Source organism: Eschrichtius robustus, chromosome 1 (genome assembly GCF_028021215.1).
Source record: "Eschrichtius robustus isolate mEscRob2 chromosome 1, mEscRob2.pri, whole genome shotgun sequence".
Classification (NCBI taxonomy): Eukaryota; Metazoa; Chordata; class Mammalia; order Artiodactyla; family Eschrichtiidae; genus Eschrichtius; species Eschrichtius robustus.
This window is the reverse complement of record NC_090824.1, coordinates 186,327,310-186,354,963: the sequence shown is the minus strand read 5'-3', so window position 1 is coordinate 186,354,963 and position 27,654 is coordinate 186,327,310. Positions and strand designations below refer to the sequence as shown.

The window sequence follows — 27,654 nt, the reverse complement described above, 5'->3', positions numbered from 1 at the left end:
CTAATTTCATTCTTTTACATGTAGCTGTCCAGTTTTCCCAGCACCACTTATTGAAGAGGCTGTCTTTTCTCCATTGTATATCCTTGCCTCCTTTGTCATAGATTCGTTGACCATAGGTGCGTGGGTTTATCTCTGGGCTTCTATCTTGTTCCATTGATCTATGTTTCTGTTTTTGTGCCAGTACCATATTGTCTTGATTACTGTAGCTTTGTAGCATAGTCTGAAGTCAGGGAGTCTGCTTCCTCCAGCTCCTTTTTTTTCCCTCAAGACTGCTTTGGCTATTCAGGGTCTTTTATGTCTCCATACAAATTTTAAGATTTTTTTGTTCTAGTTTCATAAAAAATGCCATTGGTAATTTGATAAGGATTGCATTGCATCTGTAGATTGCTTTGGGTAGTATAGTCATTTTCACAGTATTGATTCTTCCAATCCAAGAACATGGTATATCTCTCTATCTGTTGGTATCATCTTTAATTTCTTTCATCAGTGTCTTATAGTTTTCTGCATACAGGTCTTTTGTCTCCCTAGGTAGGTTTATTCCGAGGTGTTTTATTCTTTTTGTTGCAATGGTAAATGGGAGTGTTTCCTTAATTTCTCTTTCAGATTTTTCATCATTAGTGTATAGGAATGCAAGAGATTTCTGTGCATTCATTTTGTATCCTGCAACTTTACCAAATTCATTGATTAGCTCTAGTAGTTTTCTGGTGGCATCTTTCGGATTCTCTATGTATAGTATCATGTCATCTGCAAACAGTGACAGTTTTACTTCTTCTTTTCCAATTTGTATTCCTTTTATTTCTTTTTCTTCTCTGATTGCCGTGGCTAGGACTTCCAAAACTATGTTGTATAATTGTGGTGAGAGTGGACATCCTTGTCTTGTTCCTGATCTCAGAGGAAGTGGTTTCAGTTTTTCACCATTGAGAATGTTGTTTGCTGTGGGTTTGTTGTATATGGCCTTTATTATGTTGCAATAGGTTCCCTCTATGCCCACTTTCTGGAGAGTTTTTATCATAAATGAGTGTTGAATTTTGTCAAAAGCTTTTTCTGCATCTATTGAGATGATCATATGGTTTTTATTCTTCAGTTTGTTAATATGGTGTATCACATTGATTGATTTGCGTGTATTGAAGAATCCTTGCATCCCTGGGATAAATCCCACTTGATCATGGTGTATGATCCTTTTAATGTGTTGTTGGATTCTGTTTGCCAGTATTTTGTTGAGGATTTTTGCATCTATATTCATCAGTGATATTGGTCTGTAATTTTCTTTTTTTGTAGTGTCTTTGTCTGGTTTTGGTATCAGGGTGATGGTGGCCTCATAGAATGAGTTTGGGAGTGTTCCTTCCTCTGCAATTTTTTGGAAGAGTTTGAGAAGGATGGGTGTTAGCTCTTCTCTAAATGTTTGATAGAATTCACCTGTGAAGCCATCTGGTCCTGGACTTTTGTTTGTTGGAAGATTTTTAATCACAGTTTCAATTTCATTACTTGTGATTGGTCTGTTCATATTTTCTATTTCTTCCTGGTTCAGTCTTGGAAGGTTATACCTTTCTAAGAATTTGTCCATTTCTTCCAGGTTGTCCATTTTATTGGCATAGAGTTGTTTGCAGTAGTCTCTTAGGATGCTTTGTATTTCTGCGGTGTCTGTTGTAACTTCTCCTTTTTCATTTCTAATTTTATTGATTTGAGTCCTCTCCCTGTTTTTCTTGATGAGTCTGTCTAATGGTTTATCAATTTTGTTTATCTTCTCAAAGAACCAGCTTTTAGTTTTATTGATCTTTTCTGTTGTTTTCTTTGTTTCTATTTCATTTATTTCTGCTCTGATCTTTATGATTTCTTTCCTTCTGCTAACTTTGGGTTTTGTTTGTTCTTCTTTCTCTAGTTCCTTTAGGTGTAAGTTTAGATTGTTTACTTGAGATTTTTCTTGTTTCTTGAGGTAGGCTTGTATAGCTATAAACTTCCCTCTTAGAACTGCTTTTGCTGCATCCCATAGGTTTTGGATCATCGTGTTTTCATTGTGATTTGTCTCTTGGTATTTTTTGATTTCCTCTTTGATTTCTTCAGTGATCTCTTGGTTATTTAGTAACGTATTGTTTAGCCTCCACGTGTTTGTGTTTTTTACGTTTTTTCCCCTGTAATTCATTTCTAATCTCATAGCGTTGTGGTCAGAAAAGATGCTTGATATGATTTCAGTTTTCTTAAATTTACTGAGGCTTGATTTGTGACCCAAGATGTGATCTATCCTGGAGAATGTTCCATGCGCACTTGAGAAGAAAGTGTAATTTGCAGTTTTTGGATGGAATGTCCTATAAATATCAATTAAATCTGTCTGGTCTATTGTGTCATTTAAAGCTGCTGTTCCTTATTTATTTTCATTTTGGATGATCTGTCCATTGGTGTAAGTGAGGTGTTATTAAAGTCCCCCACTATTATTGTGTTACTGTCGACTTCCTCTTTTATAGCTGTTAGCATTTGCCTTATGTATTGAGGTGCTCCTATGTTGGGTCCATATATATTTATAATTGTTATATCTTCTTCTTGGATTGATCCCTTGATCACTATGTAGTGTCCTTCCTTGTCTCTTGTAACATTTTTTATTTTAAAGTCTATTTTATCTGATATGAGTATAGCTACTCCAGCTTTCTTTTGATTTCCATTTGCATGGAATATCTTTTTCCATCCCCTCACTTTCAGTCTGTATGTGTCCCTAGGTCTGAAGTGGGTCTCTTGTAGACAGCATATATATGAGTCTTGTTTTTGTATCCATTCAGCAAGCCTGTGTCTTTTGGTTGGAGCATTTAATCCATTCACGTTTAAGGTAATTATCGATATGTATGTTCCTATGATCATTTTCTTAATTGTTTTGGGTTTGTTTTTGTAGGTCCTTTTTCTTCTCTTGTGTTTCCCACTTAGAGAAGTTCCTTTAGCATTTGTTGTAGAGCTGGTTTGGTGGTGCTGAATTCTCTTAGCTCTTGCTTGTCTGTAAAGCTTTTGATTTCTCCATCGGATCTGAATGAGATCCTTGCCAGGTAGAGTAATCTTGGTTGTAGGTTCTTCCTTTTCATCACTTTAAGAATATCATGCCACTCCCTTCTGGCTTGCAGAGCTTCTGCTGAGAAATCAGCTGTTAACCTTATGGGAGTTCCCTTGTATGTTATTTGTTGTTTTTCCCTTGCTGCTTTCAGTAGTTTTTCTTTGTCTTTAATTTTTGCCAATTTGATTACTATGTGTCTCGGCGTGTTTCTCCTTGGGTTTATCCTGTATGGGACTTGCTGTGCTTCTTCGACTTGGGTGGCTATTTCCTGTCCCATGTTAGGGAAGTTTTCGACTATAATCTCTTCAAATATTTTCTGGGGTCCTATTTCTTCACTCACTGAGCAAATATTTATTGCAGTTTATGTCAGGCACTATTCTGGGTTCTGAGCATTTAGTGAACTAGACAGTTATATTCTAGTAAGAGAAGACAGAAAATAAGTAATTTTACAAAAATTAAACTGAGTAATTTAAATTTGTGAAGGAAATAAATCGGATAATATAGCATTAGACTGAGAGTAAGGGGATAATTTGCTGTCTTATGGATCTTCTTTACTTTCTAACTCTGTTGAGTTTGGTTAGTTCTACTTCTGAAGTACTTCTGATTATTCTCATGCCTTCTCTCCATCCCTGTGTGGGACAGATTTAACATGGTGGTGATGGGTGGCATTGCTATGATGCTTATTTCCCTAACAGCGAACAAGGCTTGACATATGTGAGAATTTTGTTATATTTTCTCCCAAAGTTTAGGGCTTTTAATAAGGTTTATATTCTATTATAGCTGTGCCTCCATAAAATCATAACCATCAATTAAAAAGTGAATATTTCACTTTTAAATATCCAGCCACTTCCCCAGTTTTGTCATTTTCTTTCCCAAGCTTCAAACCTTGAACATTTATGACCCTAAAACCTCTTGGATGTGGAAGATTTCCCAAAACCGTAGCTGAGGTTTAAGCTAGATGAATACGAGTGGGGAGTTCAGCGTGTGGACAAAGACTTTTGAAATAAATGACAAAGAGTTAGAATTAGGAGTCTAAACAGAAGCACAAAGATTAAAGTATTATGTATATCATTTTGTTATAGAAGCTTAGGCAAATTTGACCATTAATGGTGGTATTCAATTATATGAAATCCTAACAGAACACTGAAATTTAAAAGGTAAGAAATTTCATACACCTGTAAATGAAAGTAACAATTATTTGTGTTTTTCTTAAGATTGCTTACAAGCAGAAGCACGATGCTGCCAAAGGATTCTCAGATTATGCCCACATGAAGGAACTGCCTGAGATCAAACATGCCATGGAGGTCAATAAGCACCAGAGTCACGTAAGCAAGCCATTCCTCATGATTTTCTGGAAAATTGTAGTTAACTGACATCAGGCCTAATGGGTATGTTGTTGAAGTTTAAATGTTACAACATTCCTGTTCAAAAAGGACTTCAGAGTTTCTTTTATTTTTATGTCCCAGTGTTCAGTCAGAAGCACATCTGAATTATTCTGTCAGTTGTTATTAGAACCTTGTAGAATGCCTTCAAAATGTCAGGCACTCGCAGAACTGGGAAATTGGGTTTTTAACAGCAATTCCTAGAACTTCCTTGACTTGATGGCGTTACTCCCATGGTTTACAGTGCAGAATTGCAGAACTGGGATGCTAGTGAGATTGTACCCCACTGTGGTTTCTTCTGGAATTCATGTGGGGGGCAGATTGTCACACTTAAGACCCAAGAGGAGTAGGAAAGCAATAGATGTGTAACGGCCGGCTTAGAAGCAGAAGCCAAGAGAGTGGAAACAAGCCCATAGAAAACACATTTATTCTTTGGCTATAAGGTAACAAGTACATCAAAACCTTCATGTGTTTGCTCGATGACCACTACTATCTTGGGGGCCTAGAAGAATATTTCTTCCTGAAATTTCAGTGGAAGCTTATTTGTCTCATTATCATGAATTCTTTGCTTTCTAGAAGGAACGTAGGAACTGTTTGTCAGGCTCTTTATGGGTTAGAATCAGTTAAGATAAAGTGTTTGCCTTCACTGGGTTAAAAAACTCCCTTTCTTTGAAAAGTACCTGAAACATCTCTGTCATCTCATACAGGCTCTGCCCCACCACTTAGTTCTCTTACTGAATGGTGCTTTGCTGCCTCAGGGCCTCCAGAGCCCCAGCTGTGCAGTGTCTCTTTGTAGGATGGCAACAGTTATCTGATATTAAATTGCAATAGGTCAATGCTTAAGTAAAAGCTGAGTGAACTTTTACATTTTAATCCAAATGTATAAACACGTGCCCATACCAAAAGTGCTTTTCTAAAATGGGTTAAGATTGATAAGAGATGAAGAAGCAACCTGTCTGTAATTACCAGCAAGGCCATTTTACCAGGAGGCTTTATGAGAACTTCTGCTTACAGAATGACTATCATAATCCTAATAACTACCGCTTAGCAAGCACTGCCGCGCACAAGAGACTGTGCCGAGACTTTGATCATTGCCAGTTCTTGCAGAATCCGTGTACTGATTCCCATTTTGCAGATGAAGAAAATGAGACTAAAGAATCAAACTCCCTAGTCCACTCTTTCCGTTACACCCTGCTGCCTCCCTCTTGAAGGTCACTGGTTATTGGTCAAGATTTTAAATGAAAATTTTAAAATGTAGGGCAAAATAGGTTATCATTAGAATTCAGATCAATGGATCCAGTGCATTTGCAAGAAAGAAAAACCGGACCCTGAGCTTCCACTGTTTGGAGCGGAAGAAACTTTGAACTCCCATAGATGGCGTGGCTTCGAGGATGGTCTGGTGGTCTGGGGAGATGGCTGGCATTACACAGCTCCTGGGGACACCTTTCTAACTCTAAAATTCAATGAGATTCAAATACGGAAGTTCCTTATCATAGAGCTGAGGTTATTATTTTAACTCTGCCTTTTCTTTTAAAAAGTCTTTGATTGAGGGATTGAGGGAATAGAGTATAAAGCCCCTTTCTCCTCCATTCAATACTGTGTACTTATGGGAGAAGGATGTATTTACTTACAGTCCTCTGCCTGCTTGGCTCAACCTTTACATGCAAAGTTTGTACATATAATAGGATTTAGAAAGTGTTTAAGACTATTTACTCAGATTTAAGGGGAGAATGATATTTGTATTCTACCTGTGAAGTAGTTGATATTCCCCTAGAGTCAAGTCACTTAGAATAATACATTTGTTGTCCCAAAGATATGAAATTTAAACATGGGTCTTGAAAACCACAGGAAAGCAAGTACGTCTCTTGGTTCAGTAGGGGAGGCTGCAGCATCTCCATGAAAGACAAAACCGTGTCTCCCAGAAGACTTCAGTAAAATGAAACTCATTTGCAGAGAATTTAACTAATAGGGTTACCTTTTCATGATGCGGAATGTCACTTTGCACTATGCCTATTAATGACTTAATTTAAAATAAAATGTGTTGTCACATGTGCATCTGATTTACCTAGAAACAATGCATGTCAGCATCTTTGCTTATCTTTTTATGTTTCCACCAAAATCGAGTCAGCTTTCTGATATCTGTTAGAGAACCAAGAAACTGGGGTGATTACATTTAAAAGCTTTTAATTTCTACCTCCTTTTTGGTCAAACTTTTTATTAGAACAATCATCAATGGGCCAAATGAAATCATTTTTCTTTCAGAACCTTACTGTCCCTTATGCCTTTGGAGATGTGAATAAGCAGCAGAGAGGATTCTTTCTGACTGGCCAACTGAATTTCCACCTCTGAATAACTGAGAGTTCCAAGGGGAAGAGTATTCTGGGGGCAGTAGTCTCTTCTTTCACCCCCAAATTCGATGATCATGGAACAGGAAAAAATTATTTCTCATAATATCCTCCACTGTCACATATGATAGAAAAGGAGTTGGGAGTCAGGCCAGGGTTAAAATGCTTCCTTTGCCACGTGTTGCCTGGATGACCTTGGACAAGTTACAAATGTCTCCAAATCTGGTTTTGTTTTTTTTTTTCATCTAAAGTTGGGGCAGTGATACCCATCTCACAGGGCTCTTGCAAGTGATAAATGAGATATGATATGTAACGGGCTCTGTAGAAGAGCCAGTCCATAAAATATTAGTTCTGTTTGGTCCTCCTGCAGTTTTGAAGGGTGATTTAAGAGTTTAGGGTGATACACATAGCTGATTCACTTTGTGGTACAGCAGAAACTGACACGACATTGTAACGCAATTATACTCCAATAAAGATACTAAAAAAAAAAGAGTTTAGGGTGATATCATAGTTAATTCAAAACAATGAAACTAGATTAGATTTCTAAAAAGGCCAAATCAATATGAAATTTATATTAAGAAGCATTTAGGTCAGAAGGGCATATTCAGAAGGTTCCTGAACCCAGTTAACTACCTATCTTGTTGATACTGCAGTCAAAAAATGATTAAAAAGAGCCAATCTAAATTTTTTTGTATCTTCAGGGATGTACCCCTGCCAAATTTTTTCTAATGTAATTAGAGGAACTGGAGATATTCTATCCTGTTACTTTCCCCTAAAGATGGGCTTGAAATGAAAACCCCAGTAACATTAATAGTTTTCATGAATCTTATCAGAGACATGAAGTCCAGTACTTCTAAAGTAAGTCAAACAAATTTTAAACTGCCATTTTAAGTTTTATAAATAATGTGGCCTGTATAGACTTGTGATGAAATTAGAGTGGTAAACTTTCCCAAAATGCCATACTGGTAATCAGTTCAATGTGTATTAGAAAGAAGTATCCAGCAGGGGAAACTAGAGACTTAATGTTCTTTTCAAGAATGATATATGTACTTTCTTAACATTAATAAAAACTTTTCTCTTAGAGGAAGACATAGGCAGAACACTCTTTGACATAAATCACAGCAAGATCTTTTTTGACCCACCTCCTAGAATAATGGAAATAAAATAAAAAACAAACAAATGGGACCTAATGAAACTTAAAAGCTTTTGCACAGCAAAGGAAACCATAAACAAGATGAAAAGACAACCCTCAAATGGGAGAAAATATTTGCAAACGAAGCAACTGACAAAGGATTAATCTCCAAAATATACAAGCAGCTCATGCAGCTCAATATCAGAAAAAACAAACAGCCCAATCCAAAAATGGGCAGAAGACCTAAATAGACATTTCTCCAAAGAAGACATACAGATGGCCAACAAACACATGAAAAGATACTCAACATCACTAATCATTAGAGAAACTCAAATCAAAACCACAAAGAGGTATCACCTCACACTGGTCAGAACGGCCATCATCAAAAAATCTATGAACAATAAATGCTGGAGAGGGTGTGGAGAAAAGGGAACCTTCCTGCACTGTTGGTGCAAATGTAAATTGAGACAGCCACTGTGGAGAACAGTATGGAGGTTCCTTAAAGAACTAAAAATAGAACTACCATACGACCCAGCCATCCCACTACTGGGCGTATACCCTGAGAAAACCATAATTCAAAAAGAGTCATGTACCACAATGTTCATTGCAGCTCTATTTCCAAAGCCAGGTCATGAAAGCAACCTAAATGTCCATCGACAGACGAGTGGATAAAGAAGATGTGGCACATATATACAATGGAATATTACCCAGCCATAAAAAGGAACGAAATTGAGTTATTTGTAATGAGGTGGATGGACCTAGAGTCTGTCATACAGAGTGAAGTAAGTCAGAAAGAGAAAAACAAATACCGTATACTAACACACATTTATATGGAATCTAGAAAAATGGTACTGATGAGCCTAGTGGCAGGGCAGGAGTAAAGATGCAGATGTAGGGAATGGACTTGAGGACTCGGGGTGAAGGGTAAGCTGGGACGAAGTGAGAGAGTAGCACTGACATATATACACTACCAAATGTAAAATGGATGGCTGGTGGGAAGCAGCTGCATGGCACAGAGAGATCAGCTCGGTGCTTTGTGACCACTTAGAGGGGTGGGATAGGATGGGAGGGAGATGCAAGAGGGAGGGGATATGGGGATATATGTATACTTATATAGCTGATTCACTTTGTTGTGCAACAGAAACTAACACAACATTATAAAGCAGTTACACTCCAGTAAATATAAAAAAACAAACCTAATAAGCAGACAGAATTTCTATTCCGTCAGACAGAGAGAAATCTTTAAGGATAAATCAGTTAAATGATACTGGAAAAACATTTGTGACTCTGTGATTCCGTGATGTGACTTAAAATAACAGCGCTTTTAGAATTTAGTATTAAAATAGGTATATTAGTATTTTGTTCATCTCTAAGGCAGAATAGTTAGTAATACCTATCCTGCTTTCTTCACAAGATTGTGGTGGTGATTAAATTAAATCATGTATGAGAAAACTTTTCAACTTTCAACTTTTCAACTTTTTTTTTTCAACTCTAAAATGCTTTTATAAACAATGATAATACTGCTAATAATGATAAACTGTTAGATACAGCTCTATATTTTACTCCACTGTTCAGAAAATTGAAAAACAATTTTGTTTTCTGATGAATATCAGATCCTGCATTTACTTATATTTCAAAGGTTTATATTTTCCTTTAAAAATAATATTTACAATTTAATGATTCAGTTGTTTTTTACATGCAGCATACCCAAACAGAAGTAAGTCTTATTAAGATAGAATTTCCAGTCCATGCGACTACTTGATGACACTTGGAGGGCTTCTCAAATGTAAGAGTTTATGACAAAAGAATTTCTTGAGGCTGACTGAACTGGTGTTTTTGAGATTATGACTGAATACAGTTTACACTACTTACTTCTGTCCTACATACTTATCCTGTCTAGTTTCTTCTCACCAAGAATCATTTTAACCTTCACCAGAGAAGCAAAGGGAATGAATGAGTTCGGGGCCAGTTGGATTTGATTTCTTTTGGTCTGTCTGCTCACCTTGCCCTTAGCCTCGCAGGTGTCTGTCTGTGGCTTCCATCCTGCCTGCCATCCCTCAGCTCTCGCTCTTCGCATCTCCAAGTGCTTGAATTTCACTGTATGGACCATCATGGTGGAGGTTTTGCTTTTCTCTAGTTTATTAACTCACCTATTGAAGAATCTCAAATCACTGTTGTCTAAACATGAAGAGCTTGCTGCAGAGTCACTGGGAATCCTTTGCTCAATGTGTCTGGCTGTACGTGAAGAATAAAGGCAGCCATTTCACTTCCGTTTTCAATATCTAATTGAAAGTTCCTCTTATTGGCCAAGTCCAACCGAGAACGATACAAGGAGGGGATTCTGGATAACTAGTTCTAACGATACAAGGAAGGGGATTCTGGATAACTAGTTCTAGCCTTGGGAGGGAGTGTTGATGGAGCCCAGTTGAGTACAGACAATCGAGCACAGCAAGGGAGGGGTGAGGATTTAAGAAATTAATGTGTTTAAAGTGTTTAGAACAGCGCCTGGCACGTGGGACACTCGGCATGACTGTAGGATACATGCAAAAGATGTGGCCTTATGAAACAGAAGTAGAAAGATTATAAGGGGAGAATAAGCTGAGATTAAAAGACAATGAAATGAGATGAAAATACAAGCTGAGGGAGAAAGTGAACATGGTGAGATAAGGAAGAAATTCAATGACAGATTTTGATAGAATTAAAATCTTTAAAAAAAAGTTTAACTATAGTTGATTTGCAATATTGTGTTAGTTTCAGGTGATAAAATTAAAATCTTTATTGGAGGCCATAAAGAACAGATTTGACACTGCAGAAAAACGTATGAAATGGAGGCTGCATTTGGAGTTTCTAGGTTCAGTAACAGAAATCCATCTTATGTTAGCTCAAGTGAAAAACGAGAATTTATTGGTTTGTGTAACTGGGAAATTCAAGCTACCTTCAGGCATAACGGGCTCCAGAGGCTGCACAGTGTCACGAGGACTCTCCTTCTCTTCCCATCTCTTGGCTCGGCTTGCTTCTGTATGAATTCACTTGCAGACAAACTCTGTCTAGGTGGTCTCAAGGCTGGTGTTTCCAAAATTAAATCATCCTCACAGCAACTGATCCCAGAGGAAAGGACAGCAGTTCATTTTCCCCCAGCCTCAGATCCATCAATGACTCTGGCCTTGCTTGGTTATGTGTCTGCCCTCGACTTAATCATGGTTTCCCAAGGGTTGGGCTATCTGATTGGACAACCTGTCACATGGCCACTCCTGTCACTAGGCAGGAAGGCTGCTTTTGATGGCCCCGCGAGATCACGTGGAGTGAGGGAAGGGCAGTTTCCAAATAAATATTGCTGCTAGGCAGATTTTTAAAAAATTAACACATGTCCACTACAAAGGAATAATTTAGGAAAATGATCCAGATATGTGGAAAAGGGCAAGGAAGTAAATTCAGTGGGGAAAAAAAGGCGGGAGGAAGAGATCAAGCATGTACAGTAATAATTCTAGGTGCTTCGGTGGAAGAAACCATAACTAGTCTTTGCGAAAATATTATATACTGCTAAAAAGATAAAGCAGTTTATCTTGAGTGCAAAATAAATGTATAAAAGTGATAATAATATGATAATGATTGTATTTTCCCGTATAGGACCTATAGAAGATAAGGATGAAACTTCACTGAAAGCTAAAATAAAAGATTTAAAGAAATGGAGAAATATACCTTCTCCTGTGAACAGACTGAAATCTTGTTGAGATATCATTTTTCCCTACATTGTTTGGTAGGTTTAGTGCAATGCCCATTAAAATTCCATTTGTTTCCTATGTGGAACTTACTAGGATTATTCTAATGTTCATTAGTGAGAATAACTAGTTTAAAATTAAGAAAAAATTTGAAATAGAAGAGTCATAAAGGGAACTTGGTTTAATGGATATAAATCGTTATAGTCATACATTTAAGAAATGTGTGAGTGAGACAGTGAATGTTAAGTCCTTAACATGGTAGCTGGTACATAATAAATGGCCTAAAATGACAATTATTATTACTGTTATTATTATTATTTCTCCTCTTCTTCCTCCTCCTCTTTCTTCCCTCCCCCTTTCACTTCTCCTCCCTCCGCCTTCTTTTTCATTCTCTTACTCTGAGGACAGGATAGGGAACAAAACATTAAATAAAACGAGGCAAAATCAGTCATTGACCCTCAGGCCTGCACCTGTCCTGGGTTGATTTTCAGGAATTTTCAGAGATTTTCAGGAATCTCTGTCTTTCTTCTTATTCAAAACAGTTTTTTATAGAACGCCATCTCATCTTGAGAAGAGTGCCTGGAGAATGGGGTCCAATCTGTCGTCGTCCCAACACAGTGAGCATTTAGGGTTTGGATTATTCAGAAAAAAAAGAGTGTATGTGTGCGTGTGTGTGTATATATATATATATATTTTTTTTTTTTTCTTTGCCCTTCCTCTGACAAACCTCTCTTCCACTGTAACATTTTTATTCTCCCTCAGTTGTGACGGCCTGAGGAAGGGAGCAAACACATGTTGCAGACATTTGAGAAATGTCAGATGAGCTTCCCTTGGCCCTAAGTAACAGGTTACGTGGAGGAAGATGAGTAATCTGCTCGGGTAACCTTGTTTCCAATGCTCAGACGTCTTGCAAGTAGCGAAAATCAGGAGCTTGCCGCTCTCAGTGTCCCTCAGCGTAAGCCCCCGTTCCTGTGGGATAACCTCAAACCTTGATATTCTGGGAGATCGGTAGAGACCAGGCTCCTGGGTTTTTCTCCTGTGTGGCTCTGTGGTGTCCGCTTGTTTGAATGTGCAGCTCATGTCAATCTTAATATTTGTTTTGAGTCACGTAGGCTGGCCTCTAATTTGCAACTTACATGGACGGTGGGGCCCTATTCATTGCCCCGCTCCCGCCGCCTTTGTGCTGTTCGCCTCTCTTCACACAGCCATTAGGCTGAACAGCATATAATTAGGTAACCCATGTAAAGCATAGATTTCTGAAAGGTTGCAGCTCTTTTCAGAAAGTAAGGGTTTACATTTTTACCCTCATTCTTTTCTAAACAAAAAGACATTCCCCCCTACGGCTTTCATCTGAATGTAGTAACTTAGAAACAGTTAGTCTTGTAGGTGGGTAGTAATTTTGGATTGTTTTCACCTGAGAGTCCGCTTTTGTTGACACAGTTTGTGTTTAACTCGGTGCAGGCTGAGGTTGATTGGCCATCATTTGTAGACGAGTGTGTTGCTTTTTGAAACCAGTCAAAATTGGCTTATTTTAAATCCCTGAAGATTTTAAACTCACCCAACAAAATAACTCAGTTTTCAGATTATTTTTGTTTCTTTTGCTACCGGTGTGCACAAAACCTACTTAAAATTGCTTAACGTAAAGCCTATGAAAATACAAGTAGTGAAGGAAAAGATGTTCTTGCCAAAATTATGCTAATTATATTTAAGCTGTGTTCACTTGTCAGACAGGTTCATAATTATAAACATAGTTTAAAAAGTAGTTGGTGGTGAAGCCAATGCAAGCTCTTTTTTTTTTTTTTTAATTAATTAATTTATTTGGCTGCATCAGGTCTTAGTTGTGGCACGCGGGATCTAGGTTCCCTAACCAGGGATTGAACCTGGGCCCTCTGCATTGGGAGCGTGGAGCCTTAGCCACTGGACCACCAGGGAAGTCCCAGTGCAAGTTCTTAAATAGAAGTGTATATACATGCTTCATGGAAATAAAATCATATAATGCATTAGGGATCCTATGAAAGTTTTAATGCATTGTCATTTCGTACACTTGATATTATTTTTGAAAGAAATAAAAATGTACAATTTTTTTTTAACGCTGCAAGGTTGAAAGGAAAATAACAAGATACATTGATATTATCCAGAGCACTGATTCATAGTGGTCAACTGGGGAATTCATTAAAATGCGGATTCTTGGGCCCCATTTACCAAAATTCTGTTACAGAGGATTGAGGATGGATCTCAGGAATCTAAAAATTTTAATAAGTACCCCAGATGATGCTATTGAAGAAAGCTTGCAGGCAACATTAGAAATACTTGTTTTGTACAAATGCAATTAATTGTGCATTTTGTATAGATGTTCAGTTGTACATTTCTGTGTTCTACCTTTTCCATCTTGAAAAAGTGAAGATGGGTTTTAAAAGTGACTGTTACTACACCCTTTGCATTATAAATTTAATAGTATCTAATGTAATGGACAAGTTGACTAGCCACCCACTGGTGAATTTGCCATATAGAACTCCATCTGGCAAATAGATAAATATTTCTTCAGCTCATGACCAATCTCAGGAAATAGAGAAGCAGACAGACTGAGATGTTTGCCCATCGGGGATTATATGAGTTGGCTTCTGGTCTCTCCTCTCATTTGTCAGTCAAGTTAATGTAAATGACCACTGTCATCTAAAGTACGTTTGGCAAAATTTATATATATTTTTCTCTTTAAATCTCTATTTTCCACACTTTGATTTGACTGTATCTAATGTGTATTCAGAGGATGAATATTCCTTAATGTGAATCCTTTTATTGTTGGAGGATCAAGTCATTGCAATGATATTTACTAGAATAAAACTATCAGTACCCATCACTAGGCCTCCCAGATAAGGGGCATTTGAAGAGTCCAATCAGAAAAGGAAGAGAAAGGTGTGGTTGGGAGGGTGAAAGCTGGAGAGTTCCAGAGTTTCACATACCCTCACCCCAGGAAATGATTTTCCATATTCGTGTGCTGGAGCTTATCCTGTATCCCCTGGGGGTCAAGACTGTGTGGTAGACAAGTTAACGCCCTTGGTGAGGATATTCTGTATGTGAATATGCACATATACACTTACACAGAATGACATGCTTATAAGGATGGTATATGTAAAATCTTATAAGATTGGTTCTGTGCCAAGGTCTTGGGATTATATTTTTTATGTTGTATAAATTCAGTTCATATGCAATAATGTTAGTGAGGCATTGGCATAGTAAAAAGAGAATATAGTTATCCAAATAAATGTTGCACATAAAAATTCAAAAAAAAAACTTAGGGTCAGTGGCTTTCTTAGAAGATTATGGCAAGGAAAAATTATGTTATGGACATTAAGGCTAGCAGCTATATGAAACTACTCATTTCTGTTTTCTTTTTTCAATCAAAACTGTCTCTTTGATCAGATTTTTTATAGAAAAGATGTGCAGGACACCCACATGTATAATGCGGAGCTTGACAGACCAGACATCAAGATGGCGACACAGATCTCCAAGATCATAAGCAATGTAATCTCTCTTTCTTATCTTGAGCAGAATTGATTTCTCATTTTTGCAGGAGACAAAGTGGCTTTGGTTGTTGGATGGTTAATTTAGTTAGTGAAATTAATCCATCTGAATTAATGACATCTCAATTTTTTCATCTGAATTATCCATTTCACTATGTAAATTATTTGGATATGTGCAGAAACTGATCAGACTTGACTTGACCATGGCTCTGTTGTCATGCTTTTAAAAAAATAAATACTATTCAGGCATAAGATAACATTCAAATGTCTGAGCCTGAGAATCAAGTTTGTCATTTGTCTGGTCCCATATTATCTCTCACCTTGTCCCAAAGAACTTCACTTGGCCTCCTTTCCATCTTGTTGCTGTTAATTGTGCAGGTTCTCTTTGGTCAGCATTTACCCATGCACACTTCCTATACATCATGGCTGTTTTTATCTTCCCTAAGACATCCTTCTTGGTTAATACCATTTTACGTAAACATACCTTACATCCTAATTAAAAATGATTACTTAACTTGAACCAAATATTTGAGTAACATAGGGTATACTCACCTTTAAAAATCAATAATTATTTACTAAATTCAACTGCATGATAACCAGACAGGGTTAGATCAGTTCCTAAGACTAAACAAAGCCGGAAGACATCTGTATGCAGAATGCAGGGTCTCAATTATCTAGAAATTTCTCCTGGATAACATAAACACGATGATGATGGTGACTGGATTCATGGACTCAAACTTAGTAATTATTTTACTACAAAAAAGTTGTTTTTATAAAATCAGTTTCTTCTTAGCAGTCAGCATTTTAGTATTTGGTGAGTTGTAAGGAATATTTTTTATGGACTGAGGGTCAATTTTATTTTGGCTATTATCAATGTAATTTTTCATTGGAAAGTAGAAATATTCAACATTCTCTTATTTATTCATTTTAGGCTGAATACAAGAAAGGGCAAGGAGTAATGAATAAAGAGCCCGCTGTAATTGGAAGACCAGATTTTGAACATGCTGTGGAAGCTTCTAAACTTTCTAGTCAAGTAAGAATCTAGTGATGATTCCACAATGATTTTATTCAGAGATTTTGTTTCTAGCAGCACTGGAAGATATTTTACTTTAGGTAATGTCTTTAATTGCAAGAATACGTAAAGATAATGTTTCTGTAACCATGTCAGATAGTATTACAATAATTGTAAATTTCAGTAAGGGATAAAATAAGTCCAATTTTAAGCATAAAACTAAGTTTTCTTTTCTCCTGGCTCAAATTCTAACCTTTTTCAATGAGTTCAGCCATGTTGTCACATTTCCTAGGATTTCTAGAATTTAGCAATAGTCATATCAATTAGATTAGAAGAATAATTAAATTTCTATCTATACACGCATACACAGAACTTTTAACTTAGTAAGAAAAATAGCAATTTTCTCAATTTTCAAGAGCTTTAACCACAAAGTAAAAAAGAGGTAATGTAAATGAAGAGAACATTGAAATCATAAAAAGGATCTGAAAAAGTGTAAAGACATGCCATATTTTTGGCTGAACGTCTCAATAGATAAAAATTTCAATTTTCCCAAAATTAATATATAAATGTCATGCAATTTCAATTAGAATCCAACAGTTTTTTTGAAGTATGGGTAAATGATCTTAGAGTTTGAATGGAAAGGAAATGCCTGAGAATAGCCTTTAAAAGTATGAAAGTGAAGACCAGTGAAGGAGAACTTAAGTTGTGAGTTACCATAACATAGTATAAAACCACTGAAATTAAATCAATATGGGATTGATATAGTAAGAGATAAAATAATCAGTAGGATAGACTAGGGAATCCTGGAATAGGTTCCAATGTGTATAAGAATTTAATATATGATAAAAGTGTTGGTTCAAGTCAGTGGGAAAAAGTTGTATTAGTTAATAAACGGTGCTGACATAACTGGCCATCCATCTGGGTAAAAATAAAATTGGACCTGAATCTTAAACCATCTACAAAATGAATTCCAGATGGATTAAAGATATGAATGTAAACCAAAAAATTTTTTTAAACCTTAAAAGAAAATCCAAGAGACTATATATACCACATAGGGATAACAGAGTTCTTCTAAAAACTGGAGAACCAGAAGCTATAAAATAATAGTTAGACATGCTTGACTATATAAAAATTAACAACTCTTGTAATGGAAAAAGGTAACATTTGCAAAGTCAATGATAACAAACAGTAATTTTTATGCATGTATAGTGTTTTCAACTTTGAAAATGTCCATTCCTCAAGTTGCAAAAGTCTTAATTCGATTATACTTCAAAATGGAGAGATGTAAAAGAGGAAAACTGTAAAATCTAACTGAAGAACATAAAATACTATCTGAAAAAATGAGAAGACCTACTATGTTCTTAGCTTTGGAGGGCCTGAGAAGGGCTGTGACTCCAAGCTCTTCTCAGCCCAAATAACACTCATTGAGGAGCAGGGGATATTGGCACAGACCTGGCAACTCTTCCGGTATCGCTTTAGATTTTCTGACTTCTTACATTTTCAGCCTTTTTTGGGGGCAAAGAGTTCCTATCGGTTGTGTAGGAGAAGCGGCAGATTCTAGAAAAGCAGTACAATTTGGTTGAGTAATCAGAAAATGGGCTGTGGACCTGGACCCTGAGTTCCTGGTCCTGCCGCTGGCTCACTGAGTGACTTTGGACAGATGGCTTAATTTCTCCATCTGCAGTTTCCTGGCCCGTAAAATGGCATGGCAGCAATACTGCTTCTTAGGGTTGTTGTGAGGATTAAATGAATTACCGCGAGCAACCTAAAATACTGCCTGGCCCATAGAAACACTGCATCATTTCCCAGGAATAATTTTACTGTAGCTATTTAGAATAGTTTTCTACTCTGCAGTTTTCTACTCTGCACAAAATGAAGCAGAAATAGTTGACTGGCCCTTAGATTCTGGTCTTAAATTCATTCCTTCACAATCTTATTTGAGAGTCCTTAGAAGAAAGTTTTAGTATTTGAGTTTTTATTTTCACATTTCAAATGCAGTCACCAAAAATCCTACCATTTGATCCTACCTGGGTTCTTAGGCAGACTTTAAAAAAAAAAAAAATCTCAAATCATTTAATAACTGAATTATCAGATGCCTAAGCAGATTGTAATTTGCAAGTTACATTATATCTGTCATCTTTGTTTTTTCATGACATTTTTGCTGATCTCACAGTGTACAAACTCATTAAAAAAGGGAAAAACTGGGCAGATGAATATATAGGACTTCCGGAATGAACTTGGTATATTCATTTGTATTTTCAGGTGCGTTGACTAGAAATAAAGGCAGAAAGTGTAGTTTCTTATTTTTATTGACAACTTTGGAGATCATGTATTCTCTTGCTCCTAAGCTAATGAGATTGTGAATATAGGAGCCCACGAAGGCAAGTAGATACGTAGAAGGGAAATAAGTTAGGAATGCAGTAAGCTGGGAAGCTAGGGGCAGGATGCAAGATGCAGAACAGAAAGAGTAAGAGAGCACCCAGATTGTGAGAGGGAAGGCGATGACAGGGCAGTGCCCATGGTGTGGAGAGATAAGACACCCCTGATGAAAAGACAGAAAGAGAAAGCGAGAGGGCACAATTCTCCCATTTTACCTGGAAATTGAGCTCTGTGGGATTGAACCCGGAAAAAGTAATGGAAACAAAACTCTTCCTATGTTAACTTGTACAATAGCTTTGCTCCCATAGTTGTAAAGTCTAGGAGGCACATAAAATTATGGTCAAGTAATTAAAAGAAAATCAGTGAAAAATGAAAGTGAAATCTCATGTGCTAAGATAAAGAGATGGGTGTATTTATAAGTATCTCAAATATTAGGGCAGTAATTATTGAAGTCATCATCTTAAAAAAATTCTTCTAAGAGTGGTTATTTTGTTTTCATATTCATAGATCATCTTAATTTATGAATTGGAATTTGTCTATGTGATGAATGGAATTCCTTTAGTTTTATAATATCAAAGAAAATTTTGTATTTATAGTGATTAGTGTTTCTTCTAAAATTGCATTTGATGTATTGGTAAGAGAGGGTTTTAAACCTAAACATTACTAATTAGATTGATGTTAAAATTTAATAATAGGTATTGTCCTTAAATTGTAAAGGGGTATTAATTGGTTTGGAGAATCTCCCATTCTCCCTTCCACCCAACTTTTGGCTTAAATGTCACGTCTTTGACTTGCTGATTTAAATTATATTGCTCTATTCCCCTTTATTCTGTTTTTCTTTTTAGTTCTTAACACAATGTATATTAGTCATATAAATGTATATGTGTGTGTGTTTTAAACATCTATTCACTACCTCTCAGCAGGCTCTGTGGGGACAGGGTTTAATGGCATTAATGGCACAGATTAGGCTTTCAAGAAATACATAGAGACTGATTAAACAAATTTCCCTAGATCATTCACATTTGGTTCAAAGTCAGTAAGGTATTATTTTATTATGAAAATAAGGGCAGAGTATATTTTGGGTAAAATTCAGACTTAAATGCATGGATTTTATGATGAATTCTACATAAAAATCTGTTTTTACTCTCTTCCTCAACAGCTCTTAGTTCAGTTTCATCCAAAATTGGAGGGAATTGATGCCCATGGATATGTGGCTTTGTGTTGTTGTTTACTTTTCATTTTCACTGATAATTAAGTGCCCTTATCCAATTTTCCACTTCTTTCCTAGCATATGTTTCTATGACTATGATGAAAAGCTTTCGTTCAGGGTCTGCTTTTTTTCTGCTTTTCTGGCACTTTGTGAAACTGAGCCATAGGTGATGTCACCAAGCCCAGCACTCCTCGTGCTGAAAGCTTTGAACTACTGAGATTGGAAGTCAGGCTTTGACTATTGAAACACAGCCCGGTTCAGATGCAGTTATGAGGAACTAGGTTAAGTTCTGTCATTGCAGTTGAGCAGTTCTAGTGTTTTTTGTAGTGTGTACCTCTGAAAGTTCTGCTAAGTCTGTTAAAATTCTTTATAAAACTTTTAGGAGTTTCATCCCATATACCTAACCTATATCTTTAAAAAAGTTGGTAGTCATGAACTTTTAGATATGATATTCATAATGTGAATAAAATCAGTCATAGATATAACTTTTCATTTGTTTCCAGTGATTGATTTATGTATAAGGGGTACATTGTGCCTTAAAACCATAGCAAAGTCACCCAACACCTATTTCCTCTTGTCTCAAATGGTCTTAAAACTGGAAGGAAGATACTTTGTTCCATGGTTGAGTCACCCATTATAATGAAAGGAAAGCATTACCCTGATCCCTTAGCAGAAGTGAGTGTGCGTGAGCAGGTGGGCACTCAGATGTGTGAACCGTGGGTTGAAAGTAGGATAGAATGTTCAGTGTGTATGTGAAGTTAGTGAGTGAACCAGTGAGTGAACCAAACTATTTGGCTATTTTCTTAGTTCATTTATGTGCAAACCTTACAGCAAGATAAGAAACAGTTGGTATCAGTGTCTGGTAAATATATTTTTTACGTAATTCAGTTATTTTACTTTCTGGTTAATTAATGAGGGAAACTCTTGCATTTTTGTTCTTTAGGTATCTTTTAAATCAGATCACACAGAGTTCTGAAGGTTAAAATAAGATAAATTTTACAGCACTTTGCTTAATTATTAAACTCATTAGAAGTACATGAATGACAGATATACTTTAAATAATTAATCTCATGCTACAGAAATAACCTGGAAAGGTTAGACAGCATTTTAAAATTCAAATTTTAGGGTGTGTAGCCCAATGCATAGCAGTGGTAGAAATCTTTAAGAATAAAGTTCTCATAAAAATCTATTACAAGACTATTGCAAAATTTGGAGACACCATGAAAGTTACCTGGTCCTGCTTTTCAATGAAAGAATCCCTTCTCAATGTAATCCATCCACTTATTCATTCAAACAATACAGTTTCTGAACCAGATATTACATGCCAGACACTATGCTTGGGGTTAGATTTTCAAGGGTGAACAGAACAGATATAGCCCATGCCTTCACCAAACTTAGAGTCTAATGGGGAAGACCAACACCAGAGACAGTTTTGCAGATAATTGCAGCAATGTGTGATGAGTGACCAGGTAAACTTGGGGTGCTTCAAAAATATATCAGCAGTAAATATTATAGTTTAGAAGGTCAGAGAGGGCTTTCAGAAAGAAGTTACATTTGGGCAGATGCAAGATGTGTAGAAATTATTCAGGTGAACATTGGGAGGAGGTAGGGAGCAGTGATTTGAGCGGGAGGGCAGAAGGGGAAAACAGAACAGGAAAGCTGTTCCACTGGTGGGCAGCTCAGCTGATAGAACATTTTCCTTATAATCAGCAGAAATCTCATTGGCTACAACTTCTACCTATCAATACTAGCTTTACCTTTTGTAGTAGAACAAATGCTATTTTTCTGTTTTTGCAACTGTTTGAAGACAGTTACCGCCCGATTCCCAAATCTCTTCAGTATAGGACTCTTCAGCATAGTAAGTGATGTAGAGTATGCGTTAGATAAATAATTCTTGAATGAATGAATGAATGAATGAATAAAAGTCTGGCAGGAACTATAAAGTATGATACAGATGCAAAATGTTATTTTTATATCTATTGTTTTTCATTTCCTTTTGCATTTTTTTCTTCCTAATAGGATGTTGTTCAAACCAATTTATCAATGACTGTGGGGGGTGTGTGTTGGGGGAACAGACTTGGGAAATTAGAGAAGTATTATATATAGTTCCAACACCTACCTCAGGGTATGACTCATTCAGAGTCCTAATAGAGAGTTGATTGCTTATCATTTTCTCTTTAATTTATATGTTTCTTTAATAAACATATATTAAGTGCCAAATCCATTCAAAGCACTGTGTCAGGCACTAGGGATACAAAAATGAATAAAAATCTAATTCTTGTTCACTGTCTAGTGGGAGAGCAGACATGCACAGATAATTCAAATATGTCCAAAACTTAGAAACTAGTCTAATCTTATATTTCCAGGGAAAACTCACCTTTAATAATAGGTTAGTATTACTAAAAGTGTGTCTTGTAAAACATCAGGTGAAAAAATGCAGGGTTCTGTTTGTATTGAAGTATTTAAATCTAATCAATTAATCCAGCTGAGCAGTGCTGGCTTGCATCAAGTTTTCTTTCAATTATTCATATTCTTCAACCTCAGACATCATGAGTGTCTTAGTTATGCATTAGCTAAATGGCAAAAATAGGTCATATCATCCTTGAGCACAGAGAGCCCATCAGACTGCCTTTGTACCCCCTGTAGTTCTCAGCACAGTTACACTAGGAGGAGACACAACACGGAGCGGGGTGTTACTTGGAAATTAATCTGACACAGAGGGGACAGCATATGGAAGGCCAGAGAGGGGCACATGCAGCATGTTCAAGGAACTTCAGAACATGAGGATGGCCAGAGGACAGAAATTAAAGGGGAGAATGGAGAGCTGGGAATGCCAGGTCCCACTGAACCTTGTAGCCATGTCTGGGATCCTGGTCTTCATGCTAAGCCCAATAAGAAGTGAGTTTAAGCATGTATGTGACTTGATCAGATTTGCTTTTGGAAGAGATTACTGACTCCAAGCCTGATGGAGTGTGTCTGGGTCATATCAGCATTCCCAACCTCAGGTAGGAACTCATCCTGACTCATAGTGGGAACCCAGTGCAGGCTCAACGTTTAATGAATAGAGGAAGGAAGGAATCATTACAATGTAGATTGATTATTGTTTTTCAGAAATTATTCATTTACTCGGAAAGAGTAAATGCTGCCAGGTTATATAACAGATGAGAATGTGTCAGGTTAATTTCCAAGTAACACTTCCTTCCATGTTGCCTCTAGGCTTAGTGTGATTGTGCTGGGAACCCCAGGGGTGGGTACAAAGACAGTATGATGGGCTCTCTGTGCTCAAGTTTTGCCTTTTAGCTAATACATAACTAAGATACTCATGGTGCCTGAGGTTGGGAACTGTGAATAACTGACAGGAAATGATGCAAGCCCATGTTACATAGAATCAGTTGATTAGATGGAAACAGCTACCAGCTGAGAGTGTTTACGGCACTGTGGCATCGGGCAGCGTGTTTTCCTCAGTAGGTGGAAAGTGTTGGTGAATCTGGCTGAATCGGGAGTGCCATTCTAGGGGAAGTCAGTTCAGAGAATCTACTATCATCATTAAGTGAATACCTTTCAGGCACTAAAACCTAGAAGAGACAAAAACACAGATAAGAATACTGTGAAAAATGCCACAGCAGAGGAGTGCTGGGGAGTGGCATTGTGTGTTTAGGGGAGGACCAGGTAGGGAGAATCTTGGCTTTGGTGCCAGCTACTGTGGAAAGTAGTAAAGGAGGTCTAAATTTATTCCATTGGTGATGTTGGCCCTGATTTCAAGATAAAATAATTTTCTAAAAATCAAAGATTTTCTTGTTTTAGGGAGACCTTGCCTGTTAATTAGAATAAACAAGATTTTGCTTGAATTTATAAGGTAAACTGAGTATCAAAAGTTATTATTAGCAAATGGAACTGCAACAGAAAATGTTCCCTGTGAACCATCTTGACATATTTTCCAAATGTGTTCCCACCAGGGTTTTCATAAGCTCCCACTCGTAGGTACCCGGCATGTGTCCCTGAGGGGGAGACCATCACCCAATACACACTAGATTAAAAGAGGTAACATGAGCCATTCCCAAACTGCTTTTTTGTAAAGGTTTCTGCAAGGTAGAGCTTAGGATGTAGAATAAAGGTGCATTCTGAATGTTGTTAAGAAAACAAAATAGTGTAAGAATCATTATGTAATAAAAATATTACAAGAAGACAAAAGAGCTTACTTTTGCTTTTAAGATCTGTGCATCCTTTCCTGCCTACAGGAATCAAAGCAGATGTGAAATGAGACTAGCTATTTTTGTTTTATTTTTGTAAAGAATTTGTATATATATTCTAATTAGTTATCATAACATACATTCACATATTTCTCTATTCGTGGAGAAAAATATAGTTCTACACAATAAGTTGATAATCCTTCTTTTGGTTGCCTTAAGACTACTTAAAAAAAAAATCCACAGTGAAGATTGGAGATGGTTCTGCTGCTGAATACAATTGTGGAGTTAAAGCAGAGAAATGAAAAATGACATTAAATAGACCCAGGATATTTCAGAAAATATAATCCCTAACAATGAGTTTTTGAACAAATGGGAAATGATGAGAAAAACCATGGTATGAGCTATGTCCTGCATTTGGAATAATTCTTTTAGGAAAATTAATATTCAAATTCTGAGATTTAAGACCCATTTTCTAAATGTGGTAGATGTTAAGACATTTGTGGTCTTGATTTCTAACTGATCATAAATGTTAGGAATGCAGAAGTGGAAACTGACATTTAAAAATCCCCAGCTTTTAGTATATTATTCTTGTTAATAGGATTTGAGTTCATGCCTAATTGCATTTATGATCCATGTTCAAGTAGAGGTGTTTTTTAATTAAAAAAAAACCCTTTATGCCTAATTAAGCTTTATGGGGGGGGGATACCAGGAATTTAAACTTTTGCTATCATACATTTTTAAGGTAGCTTTTATCTGATCTAATTAAAAATCAAACGTGTTACTTTGAAAGCTTAAAGGTAAATGTGCTATTTAATTTATCCTTTTTGTTTCTTTTATGGAAGGTTAAATACAAAGAAAAATTTGATAATGAAATGAAGGATAAGAAACATCATTACAATCCTCTTGAAAGTGCTTCTTTTAGGCAAAGTCAGCTGGCCACTGCCCTGGCGAGTAATGTAAGTTACTTTCTGCCTCATGACTTGTAATTCACAGAAGATTATTTTCAGTATATTTTGATTCTTGTTTTGTCAGACTTGGCTGTGTGGTTCTTGTGATACTTAATCAAGATCATGTAATTTCCAAATAATTTTAGAAAAAGCTGAAGCATATTTTCCTGAAGCTTTTCTGAGAAAAATTTCATATTGTAATTTACTATTAATGGTTACTGATTACTAATTAATTAATAAGTAGGAACAGTATTGCTAATAAAACTATTATAGCTGATCAAGAATAGAATAGATTAGTTTTTCAGAAAAGTAGTGTGTAGTATCATAAATTAGTGATTATGACAATAGTTAACTCATGTAATTATGCATGAAATTGTGCATATTGTAAAGTATACCTGGTGCATAGTAGTTTATCATAAGGAAATTTCCAGAAATTGTACTTGAGATGGCTTACAATTTCTTTCTTATCCCTTATGTAAATTCTGTGAAATACCTCTTCGTAAGTTTTGTTTTCATTTCATATCTTTAAAAATAAAGTTTCAAAAAAATAAAAAATAAAAAAATAAAGTTTCAATTTATAAGAAAAGAGGTCTTAATTTTTTATTAGAATTAGGAAGAGTATAAAAAAAGAAACATGGAAAAAAATCAATTACTTTGCTATAATTGAATGATGTTTAGAGTACCTTTTTAAATATTAAGTTTGACTATTGTTGAACTGTTGCTTTGTTAAAGCATTTAAACCTTTCAACTCCTGTCATATCCTTGGGACTTGGTATATTTTATTTTCATTAATGTTTAGAAGGTATTGTAATTTGTGTTCATTAGCCAGCTTTTGTTACCAGCAATTGAAATAGGTGTTTCTGTCTTTTAGGACCTTTGGGAATATCATAATGATTTATTTTTCTTATTTGATTATTTTTGTGTGTGTACAAACGTAAAGCAAATAGAGTTGGGATATACTTAAAGGAACCTAGAGCACAGTACTGAAAGCTCAAGGTTTAGAATCAATTGCCTGGATTTGAATCTTGCTCCTTCACTTAATATTATGCTTTCATCTTTGTGCCTCAGTTTCCTCATCTGTAAAATGGGGATATTTAAAGTATTTACCTACTAGGATTGTGGAGATTACTTAATACATATAAAGTGTTTAAACAGAAAAGTTTTTACTTGTTTACTTACTTATACAGTAAGTGCTTGATGTTTTCTATTATTAACATTTTATTATTATTGTTACTAATATTATTATGTTCCCAAAGCAACTGATTAAAGAGAAAAGAAACATTCTATATAGTAATAGGATGAAAACCACCAGAAGCTCTAAAATAGACACAAAATATAATTGAAAGATGGTGGTAATTTCTAAAGAGTAAAGTTTCTATTTTCTTTATTTTTTGAAAGCAGAATTTCTGTTAAAGTTACTTGATTCTGTTAACATCACCCTTTCTGACCACGTAAACAAAAGGAGTTACCAAAATATTTTCAAGTCCCTGTAGTTTTCTTTTATTCATTCCGTAGTAAATGAGCACCATCTAGTGGCTCCTTGTAAATTCATTTGTCAATTCCCCATTAAATAATACTTTGTTGTGTTTAAAATAATAATGACCATAATGCAAAAGCATAATATTTTCTTCTCCTAGATGGTATATTGTTCCATGTTATTTTCATAGGTGAACTACAAGAAAGACATTCAAAATATGCATGATCCAGTTTCAGATCTCCCAAACTTGTTTTTAAACCATGCTTTGAAAGCCAGCAAAATGCTCAGCGGAGTAAGTGGTCGTTTGTTGACAACTGTAGGTTTGTGACTCTCTGGAGCCCATGTGTCTGCAGTGCTCATGAGCACACCTCCTTCCTTAGGCCTTCACTCCTCCCTCAGTAACTAACTTAATGCAAAGTAGTGTCTTGCTTAAATCCCACCCAGGCTGTCGCTTTACAAAGCTAGCTCTTTAATATCTCTGGAATACAAACTTTCTTGTTGAACAGCCACCCTTCCAAGTGTTTGTACGAGCGTCTTTTCTGTCTTTCTCCTTCCCCTGTCTTTGTCTGTAGTAGATTGAAGCCACTTGGAGGTCAGGCTGTTAAGTCAGGGATCTTTTATTCTGTACAGGCCAGAGCAGAGTGTCTGGTATTCAGTAGGTAGCATAAAAGTTATCTTAGTCTAAATTATATCTTCTCTAAAAATAAATTTCAAGGGTGTTTGTGTTGATGCTATACTTTTACTCTTACGAAGGTTTCGATGTTTTCTTCAACGCAACTAGGAGGAGAGGGTGATTTCCTCATGTCCTGATGAAAATACCTGTGTCCACTGCCAAGTGGGCCATTCCATCAGAGCTCAGCTCTTAGATGCTGTTTCCAGCACGCAGTGCATCTGAACCCTGACTTCACTGACACTCATTCCCGATGACCCCGGCTCACCTGTGCCTGTATTTCCTACATCTCAGAATGGCCCATGGTGATGATGAACTCTAATTTGACCTCAAGTTATTTCTATGCCTATTTAATAATTACTCAAAAATTATCCACATTTATCATATATCTGCTTTGAATCAGGCACAGATTTGATGGCAAAGTATTGATATGTTGGCAAAGAATGTGAAAAAGCAAAAACAGTCATCTTCAAGAGATGTACCCACGGTCATGCATGAGAAAAATCTGTAGTCAAAACCTGGTTCCCAAACCATTAAATAAGGAGATAACAGCTTCAGTTCAGGTTAAAAATGTCTACACTTGGCTTTGATATATTGAAACTTCTGTTCATTACTTTGTAATCCTCTTTTCTTCTTGAA

At 36.3% G+C, this 27,654-nt stretch overlaps 1 protein-coding gene across 2 annotated transcripts in view; it reads left to right on the top strand.

The window, feature by feature from the left end:
• Window positions 1-27,654, top strand: part of NEBL (nebulette) — a 340,699-nt gene that overhangs the window by 250,166 nt on the left and 62,879 nt on the right. Inside the window, exons 5-9 of one of the 2 annotated variants that reach the window (XM_068538593.1) lie at window positions 4,246-4,356; window positions 15,030-15,131; window positions 16,062-16,163; window positions 24,764-24,877; window positions 26,536-26,637. The exons of the other annotated variant lie outside the window; for it this stretch is intronic. Coding sequence (XP_068394694.1) covers window positions 4,246-4,356; window positions 15,030-15,131; window positions 16,062-16,163; window positions 24,764-24,877; window positions 26,536-26,637 — 531 coding nt within the window. The remainder of the gene's footprint in view (window positions 1-4,245; window positions 4,357-15,029; window positions 15,132-16,061; window positions 16,164-24,763; window positions 24,878-26,535; window positions 26,638-27,654) is intronic. 2 annotated transcript variants of the gene reach the window in all.